The 21360-nt window shown below is 33.9% G+C and overlaps 2 protein-coding genes across 6 annotated transcripts in view; one reads left to right on the top strand and one right to left on the bottom strand.

Moving 5' to 3' along the window:
- Positions 1 to 7261, top strand: part of LOC117115736 — a 61992-nt gene extending 54731 nt beyond the window's left edge. For both annotated transcript variants that reach the window (XM_033259659.1, XM_033259660.1), the window contains one exon: positions 3184 to 7261. In XM_033259659.1, the coding sequence (XP_033115550.1) occupies positions 3184 to 5331 (2148 nt within the window). In that variant the 3' untranslated portion in view covers positions 5332 to 7261. The remainder of the gene's footprint in view (positions 1 to 3183) is intronic.
- An 11023-nt stretch (positions 7262 to 18284) lies between these two features.
- LOC117115717 (MYCBP-associated protein-like) overlaps positions 18285 to 21360 on the bottom strand; it is a 32301-nt gene continuing 29225 nt past the window's right edge. For all 4 annotated transcript variants that reach the window (XM_033259627.1, XM_033259626.1, XM_033259624.1 and 1 more), the window contains 2 exons: positions 19238 to 19423; positions 18285 to 18620 (listed from right to left, as the gene is read on the bottom strand). In XM_033259627.1, the coding sequence (XP_033115518.1) occupies positions 18522 to 18620; positions 19238 to 19423 (285 nt within the window). In that variant the 3' untranslated portion in view covers positions 18285 to 18521. The remainder of the gene's footprint in view (positions 18621 to 19237; positions 19424 to 21360) is intronic.

Below are 21360 nucleotides of genomic sequence, written 5' to 3'. Positions count from 1 at the left end.
TTTGATGATTGCACTTTAATTTCCTGAAATAAAATCTTATAAACGAGCATAACAACTCCTCCTGGTAGGCTCGTAGACACACGCTAGAACAAATACCAGTAAAATAAACTTCCTTAGCCTCATAAAGGGAGTAGAACAAGGATGAACAACAACAACATCCGTATTTCTATTTATAATATGATATGAATTAAAGTGCATTCACACTAAAACCAAATTTTTGAATCATTAAGCCTACCAAACCGATCAGAAACTCAAATCAGTACAGTATGTAAGAATAGGGATGCTGGGGTTCGTAAACAGTCCAAATTTTCGGATTAGATGTAAATGCAGCGTTGCTGTATTAAATATTGTCATTGGAAATAGGTATTTAAGTGAGAACCTTATAAATGATTGGCCTGCTGGTCATTGCCAATTTGTCATGCAGTCATTTTAGGAATCATTTATCATCATATTTTGAAGTCACTTCCCCTAGTAATGTCAGGTGGTGTCATTTTTCATTGTCTCTTAAAGCATGCTTAAAGGCACAGTCACACATCAATACATACCGTACAAGAAATGATGGCCGTGTTGTACAGAGGATGTGTGCTATATAATAGAGAACTGTGCTGTTTTGTGAATTTGCCTCTATAATAGGCTTGCAAAATTTTAGCCTGTATCTTTTTGCAATATTTTCCCATGTTAATAGCCTATTCAAGGTGAAAATCTCCTGAAAGGTTTTTCGCACTAGTAATCGTAAACGTACCAGAAATGCATTATTATGTGTTAAAAGAGAGGATTTTAATTTTATTTCTTTCTGAATGCATTAATAATGTGTTGAAAAACGGGATTTAATTTTTTTTTTTCCATTCTCATAGAGTGACCTGCCAAATACAGGATAGAATTTAACACGTTGATGTCGTATAAAATAAAAGGCTTGGAGGGAGTGAGTTGTGTTTATTATCTGAGAATAAATACTTTAAGTGTTTACAGGATTTGAACACAGGACTCTGGGATAAGAAGGCAAGCAACTTAAACCACCAAGCTAGCCTAGTCTGGCCTGCCTAGCCTAGCCTCAGCTAACCTGAGCTCATTCCTTCATGGTGAAAAGCTACGGCTTCCAAACTACACAGCTTTCCAAACCAATCATGTACTACTATGCTAATAAATCTGGTGAATTTGAAAAATAATGCAGTTAGTTGTGTGAACTTTAACCTTTAATACAAATGCTAAGTCTTAAATCAAAATTATATTATATAGTAGCAGAATTGTTATATTGACTAATGAAGTCTCTAAATGAGTTTCTATTCATAAAATAAAGTGATGTAAGAATGATTTCTCTCAGTAATAAATTTTTTTTATTTTTTTTATCATGTGCTTTTCTTTTAATCTAAAGGTCGGCAGTATTTTCCCAGTATCATTGATGTTTTGATTTCTTTTGCCAAAAAATGATCTTACTTAAATTCGCAAGTCAACATTCATGTTTTGCATTAAGGCAGCTTCCTGCTTACTTGTGATGTTATAATGATTGAGTAGTGAGGGTCTACTATGAATGAAGTAAGCCAATGGCTGGGGACAAAGGAGGCTGCCAATCGCCCCCAGGGTAGAGTCCAGGGAAAACACAAAAACTGCATTCATAACAGTTTTCTAATGGATATTTCATACACATAAACTCAAAATACTTAAATTTGTGAGGAAAAAAAAACAGGAAAAGAAAAGTAAAAAATGTTGAAAGTAACGAATCATGTGAGTAAATAATTGCCAGGTTTGATATGTATATTCACCTTCTATTACTTGTCCTATATATTTCCTGTAACTCATTTTGAGGTGCAGTACTATACTAGATTTGGTTATAGTTTGTGCAGTTTGATTCTAAATCTTAGAGCAATTCCTTGTTTAGTTTGGTGCAAACTAGGTACTGAACGAAGGGTTGCCATCTGCACAATATTAAGCAGATTCCTTTGCGTACCGTTGTTTATATTTGCTACCCCACATTGTTGGTCGTATGAATCTAGAGTCATGGTTTAGTAACCAGTGTATATTGCTTGTTAATGGGGCCTTAAGGCCCCATCAAATTGATAAGCTTATTAGCCTTGCCTTGAAAAATGTGACAGAGGGCAGTTTTTATTTCAAAGCATGCTAATAACATGGTTGACAGTGAACAATATGTAATTCTATCACACTGCTCATTAATGTTTTAAGAGTGTGTGTATGTATTATATGTATACATAATATTAAAATTATAGGCCTACACAGAAAATCATATTATTTAGCAAGGAATGAAAAATATATCATATCACTCATATAAATTAAAACTTGGGAGAGCTTGATTGAAACAAAAATGGTCTGACCACAAAACATGACATATTTTTTGTCAATTTATGACAAAATTATTCTGAAAGGAAGTCACATGTGTATTTTTTTTCTATATGTTTTAACTTTAATAACCTCCCTTGATGAGTATCTGTAAAACTGGAAAATTTGACTCTTATTATAATATTCCAGCATGGGGGAATTTCAGGCTGTTGTCATACAGAATCAACATGTGTCTAATATGAGCTGGAATGTTATTTGCATTGAATATAAAGACATGAATAGACCAGCACCGAACGGCACCTTGTCATTGTGAAGGCTTGTTATGCCCTGTCGCATGACATATTCAATTCTAATCCCAGTTGCGATTCATAATTTTGTAGTTTGTGAAAGTATTATAGTGGATAGTGAATTACATTACGTCCATGTGGATTACTAAACTGTATAGCTACCAAACAGCAGACACCCACACTCAAAGGTAGTCAGGTACCCATAATGCCTCTGTTTTAGAATGCTATATATAGTACTGCTCTACATTCCTACTAAAAGCAAAGACTTCTGTAACCTGTGGCAGTTGCCAGGTATGTTGATGTATCCTCTGAGATTGTTTATTCTATCCCAGAATTCATAAGTACAATACTTTGGCATTCTCAGTATTCAAGATTCTTCACTTAATAGTGAAAACCGCACCTGTTTAACTCTAGTGAAAGATTATTTTTTTTATGTTTCATGAGTTTATGTTTAAGGTGGCTCATCCATGTCAGAGTGATGAAGTATTGACTAACATACTTTTCTATCATCTAATTTGATTGGCTGTTGACTACATTATGTTGTGTCATTCCTTACTACATGATTTATTCTGTATCTAATTTTAGTTTATTACTTTCTCCACAGCCAAGCATTCAAGAAAACAACATTGAAGTAATGGATAGCACAGACACCAGCCCAAGTCACTCCCCCTCACCAGCAGAGGAAGCTTATTTGGCATATTGCCAGGATGATAGCGAAGAAAACGCTCCTCTTCCTCCGCAGCGATGGGACAGTCATCACATTATGGGATCTTTTTCATCATCTCTAAATGAACAATTTAGTAATATGTCTATGAGTAGTCTTGACGACCGGTTAAGACGCATCGAACAGCGACACACATCGATGGAGAGATCATCTCCGGATGATTTCAGGTCTCGTAGGAGGAGGAGGAGGGAAGATCGAAGACGTGTAAGAACCAGCGCTCGCATTAATAGTAGCTCTAGCGCTTCTCCAGAACTTGGTGAGTCTTGCGAGTACATTGATAGTATTGATGAGGATTCATTGGCTGATAGTTTGCAAATTGCACCGGTAGAGGACAATGAAACAGCACCACCATTTGCAGAAGGAGGTGGACCGCTTTTGGACGAATCAGTAGCTGACCGCGGGTTTTTCAGTGCAATTGTTATGTCAACATCAAATGACCATTCCCAATCACCTCTTCATTCACAAGGAACACCACCAGTTCTAAAGCGATCAAGTGCAACTCAAACATCTCTTGAATCATTTGTGATAGAGAACTTAAGTGGTAGTCCACCACGCAGGAGGAGTCTTGAGACTTCTCCTAAACTAGGTGGCAAATTTGGTGGAGGCACAAAGCTTGGAGAATCATCAAGGAATCATGAATCTACGTTAACTTCTGATATCGACCCTGGTTTAGGTTCAAGTCCACCAAGTGGTGTTGAGTCATCACCATCTTTACCCCATAGGAGGACTACCAATTTTTCTAAAAGCTATGGTCAAAGAGAGCCATCAAGCTCTGTAGCATCCAGTATAGCTGGCACTGTTACTGCCAAAGAGCATCTTCAGGCAGCCACAGAATCATCCCACAGAGCTGCCATTGAGGCAGCCTCAAAAAGTTCTCCAAAGAAAATTGGGAATGTTGTTTCGCATTCTAATCGTAAACTCAGCACAAACAGTCAGCGTACAAAGCGTTTGTACAGACTGCGGCCACGTGCAGTATGCTCTACCTCTAGCGATGACGACTATATGGAGTCTGATCGAGTATATCCTCGATATTTAGTAGCAAAATTAGCAAATGGTGTAATTAAGAGTGAAGTTCAATCCCAGGAAACTGTAGATAACCCTCATGAACAAAACACTTCCACTTACAATGCACAATCTCCAGTACGCTTAAAACTACGTCAACGACGGTCTTCGGATAAATTACAGTATTTAAGAAAACGTAGCATCAAGAGTCCTGGAACGCAAGAAAATGTGGAGAGTCATGTTGAGAACCCAATTCGCATACGTCCTAATGACCGCAAAGCCGCGAGGAGGAGACGTCGCTCAGAATCGCTTGATTTTAAAGGTATGCGGCATCCAGTGGGACGAAAAGCACCGCTTCAGTCAAGAAGTCGTAGATTCTCGCAACCCAGTTATTCTAGTAATTACAATCCATGGATACTTAGGAATGATGTTGAACATAGCGTTCAGAATTTCAATACAAATCACAACAACACGTATGGTAGGTGTTTTGGAGATGCTAGCTTTATCCATGAAATTGAAATCAATGTTGAAAAACATAAAATGAAAGATCGTGTAAGCGTTTTGAAAGGCGGTGGTGCTGAACGTCCAAAATCACTTGTTGACGTGAATAAAGACGTGAAGAAACTGCTCAGTAGATTTTTGTATCAATCTGGACGTGAAATTTCTCCTGCTGTCAAAACAGCTCTTCAGGATATACAGAGCATGCTCAGACGGGACGATCGCTATATGGCCGAGGTTCTGCATAGTGCAAAGGTCATGGATAAAATAATTGCAGATAACAGTGTGTCAGGATCAGTAAAACGTGTGCCAAATGATTTCAGTAACAAATCACAAAGTATACGAAATAAAACAGAGAAAGATTCAGATGATGTTTTGCGAAAGGATAGCAAGAAAAATAGTGCTTTATTAGATTCGTCAGATAAACAAATCTTGCATCATAGTCTACCATCGCTGTTAATTTCAAAGGAACCAAGTCGACAGGAGATTGTAAAGAGTTTAAAAATTGCAAGGGAAACAATTTTGTGAGAAAATGAATATAATTAATTGCTGCTATAACACTTTTTTGATGGCATTTTCAGGCTGGTCTGCTCAGCATTTGACTTGAACCATGAGATTGTGGATGTAATGAGTTGGCTTGGATTTTAAAGTATGTTGTAACTCTTTTAATGTGAACAGTTGAAACATAAATGAAACGCGTGCTCCCTATAACCTATTCGTAAATTTCTGTGGCATACACGAACAAAGATTTTGCAATTTAAGATGTATTCATAGAATGTCAACCTTCTAACTACTGCCATGAAGTAGAACATTTCTTCACGTTTCCTTAGTTTAGTTTTATCTTGCATATTTTTTTTTCCAATGACGTGATAAGTGAAACATGTTTTCAAAGCATGTTTCAGCTGAAGTCAGATTTTCATTAATGGATAAGCAATTACCAGAACAACTGCACAAGTATGTTAGTTTCTAATTTGCATATTTCCAGGAATCAAAAGATTATATCAAGCAACTACATTGCTTTATCTAAAATAATAATCTTTTTTTGGTTGAATCATTCAAGATTTGCCAAGTATATTTAATAACCATCTCACAAACTTTCCTCATCAGACTCTTGCATTATTCTATTGCATATACTGCACTATTGTATACATGTTAACAATTCAATAATTACATAATATTGCACTTTTGTATACATATTGACAATAAACGCATTAACATGAGTATATGCATAATGGATGGATGAGTCTACATTAATGAACGCATTGACAGTAAATAATTCTAATGAGCATATGTATCGTGAGTGAACACGTCTGTATGAAGAACATGTTGCCAGCAATGAATCTATGTGAATGCATATTGTCAATGTAGTGTCTATAGTGTACTGTACATGAGTGAAACTTCAGTATAGGAATTGCTGATGAACACATTACATGAGTATATCTTGTAAACGAATGCAACTCCATGAGTGCGTTGTCAGTGTAAACACTATAGTGTACATGAGTACGCACTGTATCAGTAAGTGCATGTACTTAAGTATTGCAGTACATATGGAGTGAATGCATTTTCATCACCAGAGAATGCATCTATTGTACACGTGGATGCACATTGACAGTAACCCCAGTTAAACACACTGTGGATGAATATGCATTGGTATATGTACACCTGTTATCAATGACAAAATTTGTGATATTAAATTAAAAAATCTCAGTAACCTAATAATTATACAAAATACAAAATGGTTTGAAGTGAAGTAGTGAATTCTACTTCTTGAGGTGTTGGATGATCGGGGCTACTGTACCTCCCCACACGAAATGGAGGAAGGTAGTCCTAATCATCCAACAATGAGGCAAGTAGAATTGACTGCTTTACTGAAATAAAACCATGTTGTATTTGTTTTACTGTGCCTTGTAAATATTAAACAGCAAACTGTCCATCTACATTAGCCATTTCAATCTATGAGGGTAAAATTACGCAGTTTGAATACGGTTCACGTACGCAGGGGTGCGTAGTATTTACAGTATTTCCTCGCGTAAGTATAAATTTGGCACGCGCAGGGAAGAAGTAGAAACTATCGCACCCCTTACCCTGTGGAATTGACCAATGAAATGTAGTTATTACCTAATTTAAATTTATGAGGTATAGTAATAAAGTATTATTGATTGATTGTATATAAAAATCTGATGGAATACATGATTGATCTTCTTTATTAATTTAACAAAAACAGTTTCTGATTCAATAACAGAAAGTATTCAGGCTAAGAAGTCTTGGCTTTCTCATGTGAATTGAGGTAGGAAAGGAAAATTTTGTAGTGTGATTTTAGCAAAAACTCAACATTTAATGTAAAAATGAAAACTATAATAACATAAAACATGTACTATTAAAGAGTCAATGTCTTTTATGTAATTTTTTATTTGTGCTAAATTGTCTTTTTTATTTGTTTTTACCATTTGTATTTTTTATTTACTTTTTATGAATAAATATATGTTATTGTTAAATTGTTATTAACATTGTTATCATCAGGCGATGTTTAATAATGATGTTAATAAGTTAATAATACAGTTGCACAGCATTGAAAATGAAGAAAAACATCATTTTGTAGCTTAGTCATTTTGTACTCTGTTTATAATTCTGCACATTATTTATAGTATTTTAGAGTAAGTTCAACTATTTTGGAGGTTGGTTCCTATAGAGCAAGGTTCTCATGGTACTGTACTTGTAAGGGAAAAAGGATCCTCGGTCTGAACAAGGCAATTCCACAACAGGACACACATCTCGGGACATCAAAGAATATAACTCTGGCCTTGACATTTTACGTGTCGCGCGCCCCTACACCCTGATCGTCACAAAAACCATAGCAACCAAACCATAATTAACCGTCGGCGTGTGACGAATTACCCACATGTGTGTCAGTTACCATGATAATCGCGCATCGTGCGGTGGTTACAAAGGTCTAATGAATGTTTGCATTAACATTAGACTGAAATTATAATTTGTTATTTCAACATTAATTTTACCGATGATGTGGTGTCCAGTGATTTGCGAGACTCACTTCGCAGAAAAAGTAAATTAATTTTCTGTGTCTACTCAAATGATCATTTTGTGCACCTTACTCCAACATTGTCAAAATGACAGTTTAATGTTATATAAGAACATGAATTTTTATAAAAATCGTAAATTTTCATTTGCTATTAACTTTACATTTTGTCGGTCAATTTTCATAAATCAAATTGTAGTTTATAGAAGTACTTAACAAGCTCGCAGTCAAAAGAAATCAGATGTAACAGACATTGCAAAGTACCCAAAATTAATAAAATAGCAACTAACACCATAAAACATATGGCACACATAGACTAATAATTGACGGCTGTACTCGTAACTAGTATCGGATTGTCGATGCCACAGTAAAGATCAAAGGACTGTACGCACGCGCTATTTTCGCAAGTGGAGATGTGCGTCCTTTTGTTGAGTTGCCTTGGTCTGAAAGGATCCTTTATGGATTTAGCTCTTCATTGAACATTGTTCATCTATTTAGGGGTAGCTCCATAAGGAACATGGTTCTTGCATGGGTTATCTTCTCATGGATCTTGATTCCATTTAGGGAACTTCTTACTAGGGGTATTTGTTCATATAGTAGTGTGTCCCAGGGAGCATGGTTCTGTATAGATGGCTCTCCAAGGCACATTATTTCTGTAAAGGCTAGTTTGATTATGCTAAAAAGGAAGTGATCTCCTGTAAAGGGAAATATGGTTGGTTGAATTGGGAAAGGTATTATTTTTCATTGATTCTTCAATTCGTATTTATACTCAAAAACATAATATACTGATTATATAAGTACTATAGTTATAATACAAATACTGAGCTATGTAGTAATTTGTCTAAAACTTTAGTAATACAGTATACTGCCTTAAGCTAGAAAACTTGGAAAAAATGTCAATATTCAGATTGATGAATTTAAGTAAGTTATTAGCTTCAAATTGAATATGAGAAAAATAGTTTTTCTTGCTAATAACAGACCTTCAATTTGGTTTGTAATCAACTTACGGAAGTTTTTTTAAGTATAAAGTCTCTAATTAGCAAAACGTACTTGTGTATTGTTGGAAGTTAAAAACTTATTTGAATTTTTAACAAAGATATTCAATATTTGATATTAATTTTTGCGTAGACTGTACTATGTCTCGGTTTTTTTTTTTATTATGATGGCATTAATTACAGTTCTTAATGTTGTAGATGTATAAATCCATCCATTCATAACTTACAATTACAGTATGGACACCAACTTCAATTTTTTTTTTATATAGTTGGGGTGCAAATAGGAGGTGATACGAATGTTTTGGTTCTAATGTATGTCATATTTAATAAGTTAATCTTTCATAGAAAAGAAGTATTGGCATTTGTGTGTATAGAAGGAAGAAATGAAGAATTTGTATGCTACATTTCACATGTACTGTCCCTAATGTCCAGTAATATTGAATTAATAACTGCTTTATAACACACATAAGATAATAGACACTTAGTAAAGCTGTTCATTATGGTAATATCATATTACAGGGACACCATAGCAATATTCCCCATTCTTCAAAATGATATAGTTTTACCATTTTTTGGGGTCAAAGTGTAAAAAAGAGTGATATTATTGAATAGGTGCATTAAGAACTATTTGCTACGTAGTTAAGATTATTACAAACTGTATAAATTGTCGATCATTGTCAGGTAGATTATTCAAATGATATAATAGTTACGGCTGAATATATGCTTATGACTAGTATTCGACTCCATGAGTCTATACCTAATTTTAACTTATCCAATCATAATATTTCTTTTTAAGTAGAATGAATGCTAATATTCTATAGATTTAAATAATTCCGTGAAATCCTGGACGTCACTAATTGATTAAATTCTGGAAATAAACAGTTAATTAAATCCCAGGAATCAGTAATTGGCATATTGTATGCTGTTACACAAATAGCAATACTGTATATTAGGTAAGCATTTGGAATTTGTCGCAGTGTTATTTGTTTCTGAAATCTATGTAACGGTATTAATATTATTCATCAGATGCTTGGATGTTCAATTTGTTTGATTGAAAAAGCAAGCGTTTCCTTGGTATTGCATTTCTAATAAAAAAGCAATGTAAGAGTTTTTCCGAATAAATATTGTAACAAAAACGTAAATAATAAGGATAATAAATAGTGTGCCTTTCATACTGAAGTCTTATGCGTGTTGGCTTTTTTTTTTTTAGTTTTATTATCGCAAAAAAAATGACAGTGGAAAGATTGTGTGTGCATGGAATGAGATGTTATGCAAACCCACATGAATGGGGCACCCTTTGAATTTTTATTTCATTCTGCAATATAACTCTGCAATAAAAGGATGGAATTTAAATATTTATATGTGACCTCTATAAACTAAGCATATGCAGCTTGATAGGATGCTGTTTTAGATATGCTACTGACTCCACTTAGCTAAAAAAAAAAAAAAATTTTAATCAGAATAAACAGCATTCTGTATATTCAAGAAATCTAATAGATTTCATTTTATAAAAAAGAATGATTCCTAATTAATACAAGTGTTTATTTATATCATGCATATGTAAAAGTAGAATGAAAAATGTGAAAACTGTTTTTTTTTTTTCAATCTATTATTGGAGGTTGAACGTCAATGAGCAATTGAATGCTTTAATTAAATGTTTAAAGAAGAGAATACAGTTGTATCTACCCATACAGAAAATGACACTTTTTCCCCTTCTTTGACGTCATTGGCCGCTTTTGACTACGTCTGATTATTAGCTGTAGGTGATTACCCATAATACCCGCTGGGTTTGTGTTCTTAATGCTGACAGAACCTTCATGGGCGAGTCATGAATTTATCTGCAGAATTAGAAAATTAAAGATACTGTGTTAGGTGAAATCTAAGAAAAAAAGACACTTAAATTTAAAATTGAAATAATAATAAAATTAATTTCCAATGAGTCGAAGAGTTTTCACTGTTACAGTTTTACTGTGAAAGTCCTTAAATTGATTAACAAAGGGATGTCTATACAAAGGAATATAGAATGAGTATTTATAATTATGGATCTGATAATTCGCAAATACTTTCTTGTTCTAACTTTCAATTGAAAAAAAATAAACAGACATCTTTAAGTGATGCTTTACCACTGTGCTCCTGTATTTGCCACTATTTGATGAATACAGTACTGTAATGCTACGGAAATTCATGCCACATCCCATACTTATCTATAGTGGGCCTCTCAATTATGAGAGGCCCTCCTGCTATTTGATATGAAGTTGAGCATAGATCTCGACATGACCCCAAGAAAGACCCTGTGAACAACTGCTTCAAGTAGGGTGTTTTAGTATTAATAATAGTAATACTGTACTCTGTAATGGTAAGATTTTTTAAATGGTAATGATATTGTTACAATAGTTATATCTAATACCTTTTTTAAATTAAAATTCATTATTTTAGTTTTAATTTTTCAATACTAAAATCATAAACCATGTTGCATTAGACAGTTTAGACACTTTGGTTGCTTGTCCATTGTTTTATGTTAAATCAAGTAATTTGAAAAAATGATAAGACAAAAACCAAGAAGGATTTGTACTGACTTTGTATAAACAAAATACACCAAGTGGAAGATTTGATTAAGAATAATGTAGGAAAGTAGGCAGCGGACTTAATATTTTAGCAGTTCATTGAAGCAAATTTGACCAAGCATTAGTAGTGAACTTTTCATCACCTTTCATGTGAAGAGTGTATCAGCTTCTGATGCCAACAATCTGCTAGAATCTGGAAAAACTCTCATAAATTAAACCTAGTTACTCATTTACAAGGATCAAACAAGTAACTTTCAATAAGACCCTAAGCAAGTCTTTGTTGATTTACAAATTTATAAATTGACTACCAGAAGTATATGTGCACATATTTATTTATACATCTCTTAGAAAAAATGGGGCTTTTTGTGGGGTTTATACATCTCTTAGAAAAAATGGGGCTTCTGTGGGGTAACCACATTTATTCAAAATTGTTTACAATATTACATTTCTATACAATAAAATGATCGATATCCTGTAATTATAATGAGAATTATAAAAACTAAATTGAATAATACAGTAATAAATGCAAAATTGCTTTTGAAGTATTCATAGTTTTTTTTCTTTTTTTTTTAGATCTATCGAAGCTTGTGGATTTACATTTCATTTAAATACATTGTCACATGAATTGTTACACATTAACCATTCAAACTACTGTAGGCCCATAATCACAACAATAATACCTCTATTGTTATTACCTGAAATACAATAGCTTTTTTCCTCAGTTGAATATCTCAGCTTTAATTTATTGTTTTTATGTGGATTTACATTTCATTTCAATAAATTGTCACATGAATTGCTACACATTAACCATTCAAAGTAAAAATATGTTAATCTGATTTCTATTCAACCAAAAATGGGCAAATGAAATATTTAGTGTAATTATAATTTTGTTTAGTTTATTAACATAATCATTATATTTTTAATTAAAACATGGTTTCAATATGCTTAATGCTTCAGTGAATTGATCCTGTGCTTGTCTCTGAGGGAATAATGTTACTCTTTCATCCTAATCAGTTCATCAATCACATTAACGTATCTATTCATTGATCATGTGACCGGACTTCACACATTTATTTTTATAGAATATTTGATCAAGTTTGTTAGAATTCATGCGACTAAATCATCAATATTACGCACTTCTCATACGCTTAATATCAATCAATATAGCGTCTTGAATTCTTGTGGGCCTTTAATTCTTGGTGCAATGTTATATAATGCTGTATTTTGTTGTTTTGCATATTATTTTTCAATATGAGACAAGAGTAACATAAATAAAACAATATAATAGGCTTAAAAAAAAGAGAGAAAAAGAAAAAAATGATAGTCCAGAATGCCTCAAATGTTATGTTCGGGCGTCTAGAACACAAAAATTTCGCGGGGCCATGCCCCGGACCCCCTACGACAATGTTGTCTCAATCGGCCCAACTTTCGGCCCCCCCCTTTTGGACATTTCTGGATCCGCCCCTGCTCTGTACATCATCCCTGATATAGTGCATGTGTAGTGTCATATTATGCAAGTGTTGGATTGAACCTACGGTGAGGGCACACCTCAGCTCATCCTTCACTACCCTGCAATGTATGGATCTTTACATCCCCAGAGGGTGAATGCGTTGAATCCATGGTGTTATGGTAATTGATAGCTTTCTTGGATTATAGGATGTTACAACTCATCTGTGATCAATCACCTGTCCTCATAACCAGGTGTCAACATCCATAACATTTTAAATATTCCTTTCATCCTTAGAATAACAATAATTGTTTGTCTGCAGTAGGCCTACCCACCTGTCTGTAGGACCCTGTCAAAATTTAATTTGTTACACCTCTGCTCTGTTCTTAAAAACCTGGCTTTGTCGCTGCCCCTGCACACACTTTAAGGCCTATAGTATTTATTTCTGCCAGGATAATCGGGCAACAGCAATGATTACTTAGCACTGAGGAGTCACAAAACAAAGTAAACAAATTAATATAAATATTGTGGATTGGTAGTTGCATAATAGCCGTCTCATGTCATATAAAATTTGTGTCAGGGGTTTCAAGATGGAAGGAGTGATTTCCATGAGATACGTTTAAACTGTAACAAGCTTTCATAGTACATCTAATTTTGTTCTGCTACTTATGGTGATTCCAATAGCAGGATAACTAGGATTTTTTTGGGGGGGTTCAAATTTGGAAAAAGTGGAGCCTTTTGGAGATGTTAACGACCAACCAATTGCGCTGACCACATAAATAAGAGTTCCATCTTGAAACTTGTATTAAAAGTTGCTACTGTCTATAAAGATTATTTGAACAGGATTGTTTTTTTTCTTTTTTAAGTTTAAGCAATCTTCTTTTGAGATTTTTTTTTTTTTGCAATCCAAGCGGAGCCAGCTAGCAAACGGCGGGGTTCGTCCGAACCCCCCCTGGTTATGGGCCTGATTAGAGAGAAATGATAATAAAGGGGTAACCCCAGTAGTAAAAACAAGCACATTTAATTAAGTTATGTGAGATGGGTTACTTTCCTGGAGTGCAGGAGGCCGTCTGAATTTCTGGGAGACTCCCAAGACTTGCTGGAGACTTGGGACCCAGTCCTGTATACCTTTGGAAAAGTTGGGATATTATCATCATGGAAATAGTACTCCTCATTCATCTTTCTTCTTGCTTCAGGCCTGTAGCCAGTGGGGTGGGGGGGGGGGGAGACGAATTTTACTGAAGTGGCATTCTCATCTTAACACTCCTGGATGCAATTGAGAGTACAATGCTTTTAATAGTAACAGTATTTTTTTTTATCAATAGAAAAGTGTTTCTGGAACAAAGCTCGGCAAAATTTGGTAATATGTTGGGGTATACTATACATATTAGAAATTTATTTTGTGTAATAATTTATATTATTCCTTTGATACTTTGATCAAATAAAATTATTAACTTTTACAGGTAAGTTGACTAACATGCATTGTGTATTGTAGATATTTGAAGCCATATTTGAACTTTTCAATTATCAAAGTCATGGCAAGAATTAGTTAGTACTCTAGATTGGGGTCAACTGAGCATTTAGTCTAAATAATTTAGCAAAAGTTGTTGTTCTGTTTTCCGATTCCCAACATTTTTTATTGGAACTGTCTGACACTAATTGATGTGAAGTGACTGTGGAGCGCCAACCAGCCTTTACAAAGAGCTTTCAAATTATACTTCCCTTTAGCTACACTTTTATTGCAAATAAACAGAATGAGATGACTGTTGATATCAAGGATTTGAAAGGAATGAGAGTAGATAGTTGCAGTGGCGGATCTAGGGGATTATTTAGGGTGGCTATCCACCCCCCTCGAAGAAAAAAAATAGTCACTCGTCTTGTGTGTGTGCTTCTCATGTATACATGTTACATGTAGTAGGCTACTCTCGTAAAACATGCACTTTCTATTTTAAGCTGAAATTCTTTTCAGATATCATCCAAGAGCGTCTAGCCAAATTCTACAAAAAACCGTGCAGCTAAAATTATTTTAAACAAATCGAGAAGTGATTCGAGTACTCAAGCTCTGCAAAGCCTTAAATGGATGAATTTAGACCAAAGGTTGTAATAAATGAGGCCATCACTATGTTTAAGATTATGAATAACCGTGTACAGTACCTCATTATTTATCTAACAGATTTGTCTCTAAAAATAATTACTATAATATAAGAACTAAACCAGAATTAATGTTGCTAAAACCAAAACTGACTACAAAAAGAGAAGTTTGTCCTATAGATGTGCCAAACTTTGGAATGAAATTAGCAATGATGTTAAAAATGTTAAGAAATTGTCCTTATTTAAAAAGTATATAATTGCGACATTGTAATAACACAAAACTGTTAACACCTTTATGGTAGTTTCTTACATAAACTACAGTATTTTTGTTTTGTTCGAGTTTGTTTAATGTAATTAAGTTAGTTTAAGATTTAAGTCCAGTTTAGATATTTGTGTGTTTAAACAATTGTTTGATTTGTTTTTTTTTTAAAGTCATTTTAAATGAAAAAATTAAATTAAATTGTTGTATACACGGCCTTGCAGAATAACAACTGTTAGTTGAGCCAAGTTTTCTGTGTTTTAAATAAAGCTTATTATTATAGCCGTCTACTAATTCCAAAAAATCTCAAATGGAATCTCAAGGAAGGACACGTCCCCAAATATTGTTAAAGGGGTGGGGGTGGGGGGTTGGTCTACAATGTAATAATTTCATAAGTCAAGAAGATGCCTATAAATTATTAAAATGAACTGTATAAATGACGAAAGTGTGCTGTACACCGGTACTCTATATCTGCCCACAAACATCTGAAATACTTATAATACACAACTCTTGTGCACATGCATTTACTATAATTTGAGAAGTATGAGAAAAAGCGTGTAATATTAAATAACAATAAGATTTTTTTCGGCACATGGTAAAGTAAATTAAAAATGCATCAAAAACAACTGAGTTTTATTTTCAATGGAACATCATAGCAATTAATATGATCGATGATTTTATTATATAAGAGTGTCGTTTCCGGTAATCTAGAGGTACTGTTTCTCGAACTGTCCCCACCTCAGCCCTTGTGTGAACTAATGGCTTTGAAGTAGGTAGGCCTAAATTAAGTACATCAAAGACAATGTTGTTAATATTTATTTTCTATAGTATATCACACATATTAATTAGAAATCTATGGTTGCCGAAAATCGCTGGTAAAACATCATGAGAAATTTGTTGTCGCTTCATTTTGATTATATAATGGTGATGTGATGACGATGAATTTTACTATATAAAAGTGACATTCCCGGTCATCTAGAGCTATTTCCTAAAATTTTCGCACCCCATGGCAACCATGGTGGGCCTGAGATTTTTGTGTGGGCTCACGAAATGTCACCCCCCGCCCCACCTTTCGAAACAGATCTGTGCCCTTGTCAAAACCACAATAATTGTTCAAAGTTATGTCATATTCATGCTGATCTCTGTTCAGAATCAGAACCTTAAAGACTAGTTCTGTTCTCCTATAACTAAAATGAGAGTCAAGTAATTTGCTTCTGATTTTATTCAAATTCCCCACAAACCCCTAATGTCCTAGTTAATTTCAGTTAACTTTTTCTGTCAGATTTCCTTTCAGCATCAATAACCGCAAGAACATTCAGTGTCTTCTAAATGACTAATTTTGGTTTTCTACTTCCCAGTCTAATTATTTCATCCTTTGACCTTTGGCCTTTTTTTGTATTTAATTAAAGAGATAGTGTTCATAGAAATGAATTTCTCAGATACACAGATGAATTATGGGTAATGATTGCCAATGAAAACACATTACTCATCATTGACAATTACTAAATGTTGCATTAATAGTGGAATTAATCAATAGATACTAGTATTCTATTGGGTTTATGAATACTGTACTGTTCCATATTATATTTCTTTGAAACATCATTGATGTTTAATACAAGGACAATACTAAATGTTTCTTTAATAGTGAAATTAATCAAGTTTATGAACACAACTGTATTTCATATTCTATTTTTTGAAATGTGTAATGTTCAATTTCAATAAGTATCCCTTTGTTGGGATTCTCAGGACTGTTAAGAACACTAAGAAACAACAAAAAATAATTTATTATTGCAGTTTAGTAAAAAAAAGTCAATGTACAATAAAAACAGTCTGCTGCACATCAATATAATTTCAGGAATGAATGTCTGACTGCAAAAAATAGTGATTGCTTTTTAAAACATGCAAATAGGCTATAATGCACACAGGACCAACATCCTAAGAAAGATGGTGCACTACTGTAAATTTTAGCCCTCCAGCTGAAATACAGAAAGAGCAGCGATGAAATTGAACGAGACATGATGAAAGATTTCTAAGGCTCAGTGCAAACACAGTCGCTATCACCAGTTTAACTGACTGCTGCTCTATTACTCCTCATCTGTGTCATGTGAAACTTCAAAAGTACTTTAGGGCTTGATAACCAGTGTCAGATCCATGGATTTGAAGTAGAGAGTGCCCAGGGAAGGACTTTCACAGACAGATGGTATAGACTAGCTGAGCCACACCATGGTTGGGAGCTGAGGTAAGAAAATTCATGATTATGTCACCTCTAAATGTCGGAAATGGCACTCTCAGACTTAAAATTGAATTTATTTTTCTATTTTTCTCCATTATTTTTATAATTGCTCCCCCACCCACCCCCACCTTCAGTCCATCACTGATAACACTTTGCCAGGCTGATTTTTTTTTTACAGTGGCAGCCCTGCAAGTTATACAGATACTAACAGAATCAATTTGTTAAATATCTCATATATAAATTTATTTCAATCTTGAAACATTGACATCATCAAAAACATGAACAACATTATTTACATATATATTCCTTGTGAACACATTTTTATCATTTCTCTCACCTCTAACGAATAAAAATATTCTATTAATAAAATTATATTTGTCAATATTAATTTTTTTTAAATATATGGACGGCAACTAAGGTCTTAATGACATTTTAAAAAACAATACCATAGCTTTTGAAGGATAAGAATAATACTCATGCCAAATTCTCCACCTGGGTATAAACCAATTTGAACGAGGGTTGTACAACTCAGGGTTGTAGTTATGATGGGTTGAGGCAGGCGGGGCCACTTAGCCTGGAAGTTTTCCACCCAGTCTAAAGCTAATTTCATGGCTGTTTATAAACCTCCTTGCCCATTCTTAAAATCTACTCTTATTATTTAGAGTGTACCAATGTTATCACCCACCCTTAAAATTTCGACTAACCACCCTAAGTTCCCTACCGCTACAACCCTGAGTACTGTACACTGAAATTATTCAGAATAATTTTGTGTGTTTTGACAATGAGCTTGAATCTAAATTTGAAAATTATTGGCAGGCCTAGTCGTGGCCTACCTAGGAATCAGTAGAGTTTTTTTTAGCATTATTGAATTTTCTGGCCTTTAAGTAAGCCACTCCCTTGCCCCTGCCCCCTAAAAATGATCCAATTTCATGTTCAAAAGGGGTAAGCTTGTACTTGAGAAATAAGATACAATAAATATACCAGTATATTATAAAATAAAATTGCAATGTTACATTTATTCATTCCTCTTTTTCTTTATCCACCTTCATCATCATTAGCTCATCCTACTCTCTAGAGCATGGTGTAGTACAGTTGCTATGACAATGCATTCAGGATTATCTGATCCTCTTCCATTTTGATATCCTCAAACATGCCCACCATCTTCTCCATCATGTCGCCAAGGAAACCATACATCTAACAAACAAGGTGTAACGTAATGCTGATAAACATAGCATCTGATAGTTGAAATTAACATTAGTATGCAATAACAATAAACAGGTTTGCATAATTCAAAGGCATGCATCACATTATAACCCAAGTCAATTGAAAAATATTTGTAGAGCATACACAGAGGTCGGTAAGCTGGGAGAGCATTTCATAATGCTGCGTTAGTAATGATATTCTTGGTGGACAACATGGGTTAAGTGCCTTGTCCATCAACAGAAACAAGAGACCCACCTCTCAGATCGAACCTTTAATCTTTCAGTTGAAAACCCAGAGCCTTACTGTCACGCCTCATCGCTTCCACGATGGATTGATCAAGAAACATGTGACCTTCAAATTCAAAGGGATTCTACTATCTCGTCATCATTGCTTCTATCTCTTTCAATAAATCTATTTAATATTTAATTAGTTTACTTTAATTCCACGATGTATTTAATCTACCTCCAAGATGCTCCATCAAGGTTTTCTATATCCATTTTAAATAATGTTGACAGTTAATATACATAAATTTAACATGAATACAATTATACTTCCTTTTTCCATGCTTTGTAAGATTCTCTAATAGCGAATAAAATGAATAATTTTACCTGTACATAAAGCTTAGATCTGAACTTTGCATCAAGAACGGGGTCGCCACAGCTGACTGGACTCATATCTTTAGGTATTGCTGGCGCCTTCGCCTGAGGTGGTTTCCTCTCCCTTGTGGGGGTCGGGCTAGAAGCCATCCTGGATTTTCCTTTATTCTTGCTCTTGGGTCTGTCTTTATCTTTGTCCTGGTAAATTGCAACAGATTTATATAAAAAATATATATGTCACCATGGTTGTGTATACAGTATATTCAATGGATATTTTATATTTTAGATGACTCATCATTAACTCTCGTGTCCTTTTTCATTGAGTTCTCCATCCTGCAAACTGGCTACTGTTGAGCACACTCGCACTCATCATCATCACCATAATCTATATCAAAATATTACTTTCATCAGTTGATATTGTTTTCAAATTATCATTTTTATCATCATTATAACCGCATCTTATCATAATCATCATTATCAACATTTATCCACATTATCATTTTTATCACAATGATCTTTACGGCATGTAAAAAAAAATAAATCTATAAATGAATATTAATATCTAGAATCTATTGATCTAGCACAGGATAAAATGAATATAAATGAAATAACATAATTAAGAAAATGTGACGCCGACATCATTGTTAATTAATTCTATCTACAAAGAATTATGCATAGTTTTTGTGTTATTCACATTAACAGCAAGACAGCACAAACCGTGGATGTAATATAATTATACACATAAATATCCAATAAAGGTGTGATTTGTATTCAGTGCATGCTGCTACAAAATATTGTAACATTTAGTATTTGAATGCCACTTCTTTTAAAAAAATAATCAATGACAGTGGCAAAGTCAGGGGCATGTTTCCCCCGTGCCCCTCTCTGAATCCACTCCTGACTATTGCCTAGCATCCTAGTAAGTGCAACAAGTACTTGGCATTTTGGGTATTTATTTATTTATTCGTTCTTTAGACTGCATGCACTTTCAGTACTTGAGTACTAAAGTGGTAAAGTTACAAACAAACCATGAAATAGAAAGAAGATAATACAAAATAAAGTCAAAAGAAGATTCAATGTAAAGTCAAAAGAAGATTCAATGTAAAACTTAAAAATTAATAGAATGTTGGAATGAAACTAGGGTCATTTCTTTACAGTTAGTTTTTGTTTTGTTTGGAAGTTCATTCCAACTTTTTGTAAAGATCTTTAACTAAAATGTTGTGGTTTTCCATAAAGCCTGGTTTCCATAAAATCGCTACACTGTCGCTACAGTGTTTTCAGTGCAATTGTTCCACTGCGTCTGTTTCCGACGCAATTTAGAAGGCTCCCCGATTCGACTGACCAATCAACATCACTGAAAGCTGTCAGCAATAGCGTGTAGCAATTGTATGAAACCAAGCTTAACGTTTGTCTGCAATACATGTATTCTGTGAGATAACTTGTACTAGGCTTGATGTATGGGATAATGTGCCCCTATGGCAATCAACGTGTTAAACATGAAATGACAGTGTCTGTGTTTATACTTCTTGTGGTACTAAACAGGGAAAAGTAATTAGGTTCAACGATCAATGGCTTTGTTCTCAGAATCATCTTGTATTCTTTGTTCATAATCATGGCCTCCATGTAAAATATACATTGGTTCATGCTTAACTAGTTCATGTTTTGCTTCGTTATCAATCAAACTGTGACTTATTTGAACTACTGTATAATAAGCTGGGCTTGTGTGTAGAGATGCAAGTGCTTACAATATTGATCACATTCTAAATCGAATTAAACATATGCACATCTAATATTTATTCATTTATATATTCTTTCTGTTATCTGAAATGCACTTTCACAACTGAATTTAATGAATTTTCCAAAATGGTTCAAAGAAAATAAAATCAACACAAACATATGTAATATATGCAGATTAAAAACAATTCTTTTAGTTTACTTGAGCTATGTATTGTGCATGTTTTAAATGGAGTATTTTACAATGCCTATATTCAGTGAGTATCTAAGCGGGAATCTTAAAAATCTTAGATGAATAAATGAATGAATAAAACATAAATGAATACATAATAAATATTAAAAAACAATATTTCAAATAACTATTGTATCTGTATTCAAATTAGGTTTGCTGCATGCATATC

Source organism: Anneissia japonica, unplaced genomic scaffold, assembly GCF_011630105.1.
Source record: "Anneissia japonica isolate Jap-2015-1 unplaced genomic scaffold, ASM1163010v1 scaffold3262_len730253_cov190, whole genome shotgun sequence".
NCBI lineage: Eukaryota > Metazoa > Echinodermata > Crinoidea > Comatulida > Comatulidae > Anneissia > Anneissia japonica.
The sequence above is the reverse complement of the archived record's forward strand: the minus strand, read 5'-3'. Positions and strand labels throughout refer to the sequence as shown.